This window comes from Thalia democratica, chromosome 9, assembly GCF_965202585.1.
Source record: "Thalia democratica chromosome 9, ktThaDemo2.hap1.1, whole genome shotgun sequence".
Taxonomy (NCBI): Eukaryota; Metazoa; Chordata; class Thaliacea; order Salpida; family Salpidae; genus Thalia; species Thalia democratica.
The window spans coordinates 10468653-10479747 of NC_139173.1; the positions used below are offsets into that span (position 1 = coordinate 10468653).

The 11095-nt window shown below is 28.3% G+C and overlaps 1 protein-coding gene across 1 annotated transcript; it reads right to left on the reverse strand.

Annotated features, from left to right (window-relative positions):
• Nucleotides 1–8851: 8851 nt before the first annotated feature.
• LOC145844799 (E3 ubiquitin-protein ligase TRAIP-like) lies at nucleotides 8852–10476 on the reverse strand. Its single transcript, XM_082952221.1, has one exon. The coding sequence runs from the start codon at nucleotides 10474–10476 to the stop codon at nucleotides 9136–9138; it is 1341 nt and encodes a 446-aa protein (XP_082808347.1). The 3' UTR covers nucleotides 8852–9135.
• Nucleotides 10477–11095: the final 619 nt, after the last annotated feature.

Below are 11095 nucleotides of genomic sequence, written 5' to 3' on the forward strand. Positions count from 1 at the left end.
ACATTTTTTTCTGCTTTAGAACTAGTTTTCGTTTTCTTGTGATGTCTCTGATGTATTTATCTGTTATAAATTAAAAAAAAAATGTACTGATATATCATTTGTATCTTGACATTTAAAGTTAAGTGATGAATACTTTGTAAAAAACAAAAACTAATCATTACATTCATAGAAAATAAATGAACTAGAATGCTTATTTTGGACTTTTTTATAAAATTTTCAAACATACAACAAGTTTTGTTGAAACTGTATAACTATTTGTTTTTCTTACGGTTGAAAAAATACCTTATAAAAAAAATAGTTTTTGCAGTTTAGTTTAAAGCAATATAATAATTTTAGATTAAGTTTGTAAATGTGCAGTTTGGATAATAATTTTAAAATATTTGAAATATTTTATTTTTGTTTTACATAACTTACTGTGATTTAATTTGTTTGTCTTATTGTTGGTAGAAAATAACCTCTAGACTTAAGTTCGGTTGTAGCTAGTTTAAATTTATATAGACAAAAAAGGGAATGGGTTAAATATGCACTAAGGGTCACTTTTGCAAGAAGACAACTTTGCACAAAGGGAAATTTTTGCATGAAGAGTCATTTTTGCACGAGTGACAATTTTGCACCAAGTAAAAATAAAATTAATAAAAACTTAAATTAATATAAAAATACCGACCAAGGATAATATTTGGGGTAACAGTATAGTTCAAAATATATATAATAGTTAATATAAATATATAAAAAAGAAAAAAATACCGACCAAGGGTAAGGGCTAGGGGAAACAGTAATAGAAAAAATTTAAAAATGAATTTAATAACAACAACAAATAAACAACATCAGTTTTTTAACCCATGCAAAAATGAACTTTCGCGCAAAAGTGTCTTTGTGCAATTGTGTCTCTTCGTGCATTTTTAACACTTACAAACAAAAAGCTATACATCTCAACATATATTTACAAAAGTGTTATATTGATCTAATTTGTTTTCTTCATTTCATTAGATACTGTGGATTTTGATCGCTTACATACTAGAAAACCACATAAAGACATGTATCAGATCAAATGTTTATTAAAAGATTAAAAAGATAAACTTATAAGTATATACATACTATTCTTTATTATTTTTATATAGATATTTTTTAGACTAAGTAAAAAACTTATTAAAGAGCATAGCATAATTTTTGATTTTATTTCAATACGTTAATAACTAGTGGAAACAATTTGTTTTGTTATTAAGTTGCAGGAAAAGAGTTCTCCAACTGTTTTAAAATAATTTAAATAGATGATATGAGACAATAAATTTAAATTTTTTTAAGCAGAGCAACACTAATTTAATCAAAATTATTAATAATTTAAAACAATATTTGATTAAATTTTTCTGATCTTTTCATTTTAATAAGGTTAAAGGCATAAATATTACATAACTTTTGTAACAACAACAAGCAAATTGTTGTAAAATAGTTATACAACAATCAAATGACTTGCTTTTAACATGATAAAAAGATTGTTTTATTTTTACACAACTAGTTTGAAAATTTAAAACTTCAATAATGTAAATACTGTTTACTCAAGTTTGAAAAAAAAATTTTTTTTATATTTTCTAACCTCTTCTACAGCTTCAGCCAATCTAGTTTCGCTTCCCTCAATCGATAAATCCTGTTTAAAATACAAACTCATATCAGAACCAAACTAAACGCAAATACTTAAATTGAAAGAAAGTATATATAAAAATCAACCAACCGCATCCAAAACTTGCCGCTGAAAGAACCTGTTCTGATTGGTCGAGTAGATCAGGTCTTCATCGTTCGCCTCATTGTTGAGCATCAGCAACATTATTTCGCTGTCTGTTTCGAAATTATCCTGGAACTCCAACCCCGTGTTCAACCAACCGTCACCAGTGGCCCTTGAAGGAACAATCGTTAACTTTTATTTTCAAGTATAATTATATTTTACTTCCTAAATACATTCTAGTTCACTCTTTTTTTTTGTATCTGTATGAAAACAAACAAGATAAAAAAAACTTGTTTTTTTTTGACGTTTTTAAATATCTGCAAATAATTTTTAATTGCAAGTTGTTCTTTCTTGTTTGAATGTTGTTTTTTTTTTTTGGAATTATTTATATTTCAAGTATAAATAAAAAACTATCAGTTAAAGTTTATTAGTTTTATGAATTCAATTAACCTGTAATCGACTGGAGAGTTGTCGACTTCGTTCGCTTCATTTTCTCCTTGATTGTCGTTCTCTGATTGGTCTACAGATTGGTTTTGCTGCTCGTTCTGACCAATGACGAAGCTCGTTGCTGTTTGCGACGGTTCATTAAGACTTTGTTCAGAGTTTTTTGGCAGTCTTTGGGAAAAAAGCTTCATGGCAAAAAAAGTGGCATTCCTGTAATGTTTTGAATGTACAACTGTTTATTTTTATACCTGTGAGCAAGTTTTAGATTCAAACAAAACATTAACTTTGTTTTAGACAAACGTTTTTCAACTAAAACATTCACCTGTAACAACTCTACCACTACTAAAACTTGAGAGAGATTTTAGTGATCGTTGCTGAAATATATTTTTTATGTAAACTATCAATATAAATATACCAACCATGATAGGACTACGAACAGTATGAACGCAAATACGGCGGTTAGGTCCTCGTACAAGTTGCTCGTTTCACCCGACAACAACCGTTGAGCGCTTTCCGCGACCAAGTATCCCTGGTCCTGGGTGGTGGTCTTTCTGGGCCAGGACAGACCGTCGTCTAAAGATAACATGACCACAAAGTTCAATCGACACACAAAAACATGAAATTTAATATGCGGTTTTAAGTAGCGGAATAAAAATTAAAGTATTTGTTGCCTAGCAATATAAAGAATTGTTATAGTTATTTAGCCTGATTTAAAAGTACAGATTAAAATGTAATCTGATATATGCATTTTTATGCACAAATTCTAAAATTAAAAGTTTTGATAAACTATAGGCTAAAAAAAAAAAAAAAAACTTTTAAATCTTTTATTGAGTGATTTTTTACTTTGGTACTTATTCAGTCTGATTTTAAACTTGTTTGTTTGACGAAGTACTACCGGTTTAAAACAGTGGTCCTCACGGAGTGCACCCATGCACAAAGTTTATTTTGGGGTGCACGAGAGTTTTAGGATACACGAAACTCATGTAGGAGTGCTTGAAACATTTCCGAAACTTACACTAGAAAATAGTATGGAAAATTTCAAAACTTACGATATATATCCCGGAGTTTCTGATTAAAAGAAAAAATAGAGTTTTTAACTATATATTAAATAGGTCTCCACAATAATAACGTGGTCTTCACGACCACTGTGATTAATAAAATAGAATACAAAAGTTCTGAGCACCTCAAGCTCAGAACTACCCGTATATGTAGACTATTTTCAAAATTTTGTTGTTATATCTAGTATAAAATTCAAAAAATCTATTAAATATGCCAATAATTTTTTTTTGCTTTTAATTAAAAAACCGGAATATCTAAAATTCATAAATTTGCCAGAATATCTATGAGTTCTCATAAAATTTTCAGAAAAATCTAGAGAAATCCATGAAAAAATTCAAAAATCTATGTAAAATTTTTAATGAAAATTTGAAAAAAAAGTAGACTCAAGCTACCTTATGTTTAAAGAAAACAAACATATTTTTTATTTTTTTCGAAGTATATTTAACAAACAAAGACCTTACACCTTCCAAGCTGAACATATTGAACTCACCGAATCTGATCCCTTATATTTCAAAACCTTTTTTAACTATGTCAATCTGTAAAAAGTATTTGGCAGCAGAAATAAAATTAAAAAAATAAGATCAACTTGTAAAAATCCAGTAAGCTCAAGCTTTATTTAAAACCTAATCGTAAAATATACATTTAACTAGTACATTTGAAAGTTAGATGTAAAACATCTTAATATTGTTTTTAATAATTAAGGCTCAATTTTCAAGGTTATCCATTGGTTTTCAGAAAAATAAATGTACGTGTTTCTGTAAATTTTATTGACTTTTTTATCTTAAACGTGAGTTTCTATATAATTACCTGATTTCATGATTTTTGGCCATGCTGTATAATATACACTATACCATATATATAGATTAAAAAAAAAAAAATTCTTTGAGTCAATTATTAAAATAAATACTTTTTGTTAGTTGCTAAGTTTTCAGTTGTATCCAACTTTTTTTTGTTACTTTATCAAATTTATACGGATTTTGACCTTGTTTCTAAGATCCAGTAAGTTGAAAATAGCATGAGTAATTGTTTTTTGAGAAACGTTTGAATTTATATAAGTAGTAACACCTTATTTGTAATACAAGTTCCCCAAAAAACAAGTTAACCTTAAAGAAAAACAAGTTAGCTATATAAAATACTTCTATAAGTTAAGGTTCATGATTCTTATTGAGGTTAAAAAAATTTATAAATTTTGTCTCGTTTCTCTAGTGTCTAGTAATGCTGAGCAAAAAAAGCAAAGCTAAATCTTCAGACTTTTAGCATATGTTTTCCTTAGTCAGACAAATAAAACTGTGTTGATTGCTTGAATCGAAGTAACTTTGCCTCATGTGTTTTCAAAACTTGGTATTAGGCTTTTATTCAATATTAAATCAATTGAACTTTGTATACTTCTTCAGCCTTCTATTTTAGGATTGCACAATACAAGTTGACGAAATTCGTCAGTTGTTTATGTATAATGGTCCTGAACTATTTTACATAGACTCGAAAAGTTATTTCAGTAAAATGTTCAAATAAATTTACAAAAAAGCTCAATATTTTTCTTTTAGCATAGTATTTTATTTAGTGCGTATCAAGTAAAAATACGTCTATGGCAGTAGGTTACTCATCGCTAAACCAGCAAAGTTGTAAAAAATAGATATATTATTACTTACAATACTAAATTTATCTTAGCAAGTCAGATTTTCACGTATAAGAGAGAAATCATAAAGGTTTGAAAACTATTAGTTACCTGAAAAATTTCAGAAAAGTAGCCAAGGACTAAAGAATTGTAATACACTTTTATGAGTTTTGTGTTACAAATTAAATTCTTCTTTGTTACAGACTACTTATACTTTAAAGTAAATCTTTGTTTTTCTATTTTTTTAACGTATGTGCAGTGACTAAAAGCTTAGAAAAGTATATATCCAAACATTACAACTACTTCAATATGTTATCTATGGCATAGATAGGGGTGGGCAACGTACGGCCCCCAAACCTTTTTTAAACTTAAATGGAATCCGGCCCGCAGACAAAATTGATCCGGCCCGCGAGTAGATGATCCAGCCCGCTAATCATTTTCAAAATTTATATTAAATCCGGCTAACCAATGTAAATATTACAAAATTTGTAAAAAAACTTTTCAGAATTATTTTATTAAAACAAAAATGTAAACTTTGACCCTGAAAACGTTTGTAAAATTGACTTTTTATATTTGTGGTGATAAAAACACTCTTTTGTTAAAGTATCTTTTTCTTTTTCGAGTCAGTTGAAGTAATATTTTCTTAAATTATTCAAAAACAATTGTTTGCTGAACTAACTTTGATGATCTCACCTTTTCATAAAAAATGGACGTGTTAAAAACTGCTGTCTTTCCCAGATGTGTAGTGAGTTTTTTTTATACTTGTTTAAAAAAGTAAAAAAATTGTTGTAAGCATTGACAATTAATTTAAATCTAACTGATCAAAATTAAATTTTAATAAAATATTTTTAGTTGAGACTACAATTTCAGCTCTTTTCTGCTATTAATTTTTTTATTTATTACTTTTTGATTAATTATATGGTTAAGTTTAGTGATGACCAACTGATAACAATAGTTTTACTTGATAATGAGTTTGGTCGTCGTTTTGCAGACTTTCAACAACTAATAGAAGAATTCAATAATGTTTCATCATAGTTGACGTTTGACATCAAAAATGCACCTAGCAATATACAGTTAGAACTGCTAAACTTCAATGTGACAGTACACTAAAAAAATTCAAACCTTAAAAGTTTGACAGATTTTACGCCCTATTTAACAAGTCAAAGTTTGTTAATTTAAAAAAGATGGCAATGAAGCTACTTTTTCTGTTTGGGTCTAGATATATTTGCAAACAAACATTCTCATCCATGTATATAAACAAAAGTTAGCTGCGTTCAAATCTTACTGATACCAATCTGCAGTCATTACTGAGAATATCTACTTCGAATATACTTCGAGATATTAAACAACTTGTTAAAAACTTTGAAGATCCACAAATGTCTCATTGACTTCTTTTTAGTGTAACTATTCTTTCTAAACTCTTTAACCTTACATTTAAAATATAATATGACAGTTTTATATATTAGTTTTTCGTTTAGTACTATTTTCATTAATGAAACTGATATTAGCCTAAAAGTCTATTAAATTAATATGGTCATCATGTTTAATTATTAATTAGTCTCATTTTTATTTTAGTGTTTCGTTATTTTATGTTATACTTTTATAAATGTATTTTAGATGCATTGTTTGACAATATTATTTTTAGAGTACATAACTTAATTAAGTTTCATAAGTTGATCACTACTGTTTGATATTTTGAAAGTAAAAGTACTAGAATTTTAAGCCAAAGCAGTTTTTTATCTAGGTATAACTGTTTTTTAAATGTGTTGATATGAAAAATTAATCAAACATATAATTTTCGTTGCTTTTAGTAAATTTTTTGTATTATTGAACGACCCAAAGTTTTTCAACTTCAAAATATGACCATGAAATTATTTGTTTTGTTTGAGACTTCATACATTTGAAAACAAACATTTCCGACCATAAACATTAACAAGGATAAGCTAATTTCAAACTTAATCGGTATTTCAGTGCACTTGCAGATTTTCCCAAACCGTCATGCTACTAGATTTAAACAACTGTACTATATGATTAACGTTTAGTGTTTCATCAAGATCTTTTAATTTTATTTTTTCGCTTTTTATGGTAAAACTGTTTATTATATCAGAATTAATTGTTGTTTGGTTTCTTTTATACGTGCAAAAATATGTAATGAATCTTTATTAGTTTGTACAAATTATAAGTTAGTAGTTTAATTTTGTAATATTAGTTAACTTCTGAATATTATCATTAATGAAAACTCCAGCCAAGGATTGCCAAAACTAGATAATTTTGGATAGTTAACAATTTTTAAATGTTTTAGCTTGAAATATTAGGCTCGAGTATGTTTTAGTAAGAAAGTTAATGTTTTTATAAGACTAACTAGTATTAATTCGGTCCAGAGTTATAATAAATATAGAGTTATGAATACTCAATAAGAATTAACACAAAATTTCATACATGATAACCTTGGTAATTTAAATATTGATTCAAAATTCTGAAATACCCGATCAATTAGCATCCAGCCGGATCGAAATTTTTTTTAAATTAGCTTCCATTCGGATCCGGATCTTTGTTTAAAATAAGTATTTAGCCGGGTCAGGATAATATTTTAAAATTGTGATCCGGATATAAAAAAGGATCCAGCTGAATCCGGTAGATCACTAACTCGAAATGATCCGGCCCGCTGAGGACTATTTTTTTTTGGATCCGGCCCGTCAACTATTTACGTTGCCCACCCCTAGCATAGAACAAACACAGTAAAAGGCTGTTTATAACTATTTTAGTATCGTTTTTAAAATAAATCTTTTATTTAATCAAGTAAAAACTAATAAAAAAGTTGTCCTTATAAGTGTTGAAAATTATAAAGTAAAATTGTTACAAGTTTATTTCTTTAGCTCATCATTATAAAGTATTTAGACCAAAAAAAAAATTAAGTTTAAAAATAGAGCTCATATTTAAACTTGTAACACATTTAACAAAAACTATAAATTTGTTGTAAAAAAATTAAAAACCATCTGACAATAAAAGGAAATTCTATAGTTTTTATTTGTTTATTCGGTATTTCTTTTTGAAATTGTTTTTTGTTTTCAAATTTTAGTTAGTTATGGGAGCCTTGTTGATAAATCACTATAAATGTTGCGCAAAATACTTTAAAGAAAAGCAAAAAATTAATTGGATCGTTACATAATTAAACTTATAGTTTTTTTTATTTATTTTTCAAAAGAAGGTTTGAGTTTGAAAATTGACTTTTAATTGGTAGGTATAAGCTTTAAAATCAAAAAGTCTTTTTTGTTTATTATTTAGCTAAGTAGAAAGTATATATTTAATCTGTCACAGTCCACAAAGAGTATTGAATTTAAATAAAGAAAACAATATTAGTAGCTTTAATAGTAGGTATAAAATAAGTTATAATAGAAACAAGTTTTGCGTAAAAGAAACTTTTATAAGTCATTTTAAAATATATATTTAAACTAATTCCTAATAAACTATTATCTTAAATGTTCTTTTAACATAATTTAAATAACAGTTCAATTTTTGAAAGTAAGAAATTTGTCTAAAATAATTACTTGTATATTTATTGTACTTATCTAAGTGAAATGACTCAGAATTAAGAAAAAAATCATGGTCATATATTTTAGCTTAGAAATATAACTGTATTTGGTCTGAAGCATTAAATTTCAGTAAAATGATTTTTTCTAGTTTTTAATTATGATAATATCAAAATGTAAAAAATTGAGCTATTAAACATCCTTTGAAATTTTATACTTTTTTTAACATATGTACAACAAAAATCTGCAATGACTGATCATACATTCATGATAGTACATAGTAAAATGATTGAGAGAATTAAATTGGTCAATATTAATTTGTAGATTGTCTGAAAAAAAAACATTTAAAAAGTTTATTTTTTATTAAAAATTTGGTCTTTCAAATTCAACTTTATACTAAAGTAGTTTTCAGTATGTACATTTTTAAGGTATAAAAAAAAATTAAACTTGTTTAGTCTAAACTAATTTAAGTCATAGTTGCTGTACTTTAACATTACTACATTTTGAAAGTTTGAAAACTATTTTTGTAAGTTAAGCTTAAAAATTTCTTTTAAAACTAACTGTAAAGAAATTTATAAAAGTTACACAGCTAGCACTTTAAATCTTAATTAACTTAAGTGTTATAGTTCAGTCTGAAACATTTTAAAACTTTGTACAGTTTCTAAATAAAATGGCATACAGCATTTTAAAGACATTTAAACATACTTTAAATCTCACAATAAATACAAACAGTTAAAAAAAATATTAAAGAGTGTTGAAAAAAAAATATATCATTTAATTTTACCTTTATTAAATTTTTTTAACTTGGAAAATCTATTGTTCATTTTTGAAAGGCCCGGACTGTCTTTAAGCAAATCGTCATCATCAAACAACGAAGGCTCAGTCCATTTTTTCATTTGTTTCTGTTGAAGTAAAGTCGGAGTCCTCCTGAATCCGCCCAACCCGTCAAAACGATGTCTGTTTGTCGCTGCATTCAACTTACTGTTATTAGGCGTTGTTTTGTATAGGTTGTTAAACTTTTTCAACTCATACTTGACTGGCGTTTCTTTTTGGGTTTTAAAACTTAGCTTTTCGGGCTTGATAAAATTTTTGTTGTTTCTTGTATCAGAGTTGGTAATTTTTTGCTTTTTTTCAAGCACTGGGCTTTCCCCAAACACCTCCCTTTTTATAGACGATGACTGAAGGTTTAAAGGAGCCGGACTTTCAGCAATCAGGCGAGAAATTGCAGAGTGCTTGGTGTTTCCGCTGGGGGAAGCTATTGCTTGTTCCAGTTTTGTGATCTTTCTTTTCAAGCTTCCTACTTCGTCTTGAAGCGAGGATTCGCTCAATTTTAATTCTTCAATGAGATTCTCCTTTTCATTAATGGTGCGCTCAAATTCAATTTTATGCCTTCTCAAAGCAAGGTTGCTGCGCTTTGTTTTTGTCAGTTCTTCCAAAAACATGGTTTTCTGTTTCTTTACTGAATCAAACTCCTGTTTCAGAGCAATGCAGAAAGTCGCCAAGCGGTACCCCTCTGGAGAACTACCACTCTTAGACTTGTAAGACTCCAACAACTGATTAACTTCCTCTCTCTTACCTTCCAAAACTTTTTCCACCCCAACGTAGTCTTTGAGCTGGTTAGAGAGCTTTTTGTTTTGTTTTCTCAACGCCTTTACTTCAACCACTTCGCGCTTAAAAGTCCTCACTTCACTTTTGAGAGCCTTGTTTTCCTCTTCAGAGTGGATTAGATCAATCCTGACTTGAGACAAGTTGTTCTCAAAAGACCTGCACTCGTTCAAAGCGTCCTCCAGCTCAACCACCTTTCCCCTGAGATCACACTCCACTTTTTCCCTTTTGTCCCTTTCCTCCACCAGCTTCTTCTGAGCCACGGAAGCGGCCATCTGCTCACTGGCCTCTTCCTTGGGCAGGTCGGGGTACAAGGTGTTGATGACCCGCCTCCTGTCGATCTTGATGCGGCAGTTGGGGCAGGTGGCCTTGTTCTTGCAGGTGGCCATCCACTTTTGGAGGCAGTCGCCGTGGAAGAGGTGGCCGCACTCCACCACGCTCACCACATCCGTCACCACGTTGAGGTGCTCACAGCAGATTGAACACACTCCCGCTATCAGCAGCATGATTTGTTTGAATTTTTGTAAAATATCTGAAAGAAAGTTTTGTTTTTAATAAAAAAATAAAAAATATCATGCAACAAATTAAAATATGCAACAAGCTTGTAAACAAGGTTTTCGCTATTTTTTATTTTATTTCAGTGTTGGTAAACAAAATTCAATGTTATTTGTTTTATTTATAATTCAAAAATTTAATTTTTTGGAATTAAATTTGCTTATAAATACTTTATGTGAAAATTTTATTTAGTATATACTATTTATAGAAAAATAAAGGAAGTTTTTGCTATAAACAATATAAAAATAACATGTAGGAGCAGCACTCTTGTATAATAATATAATAGGTAAGATATAATTGGTCTTCTGACCTTTTACCTTTCACATTAATAAACTACCTTTTTAAAATACAACCATTTATCAACAGCTTGATCTACAAACTCTGTTTAAATTCTACCCATCTTAAGTTATAAAAATTTAACTTTTGAGAGTCAGTTGTTTTTACAAAATTTTCTCTTTAAGCATTGTGCTAAATAAACAGTGTAAATATCTTAACAAGTTTTTTTAATTTCAAACCTGTAAATTCGGATTCCTTTTAAAACACCTATTTTAGAACATGTAAATAACAGCT

What these genes read in the sequence shown, in the direction of transcription:
- LOC145844799 (XM_082952221.1), bottom strand. Translation starts at nt 10,476, where the DNA reads ATGCTGCTGATAGCGGGAGTGTGTTCAATCTGCTGTGAGCACCTCAAC.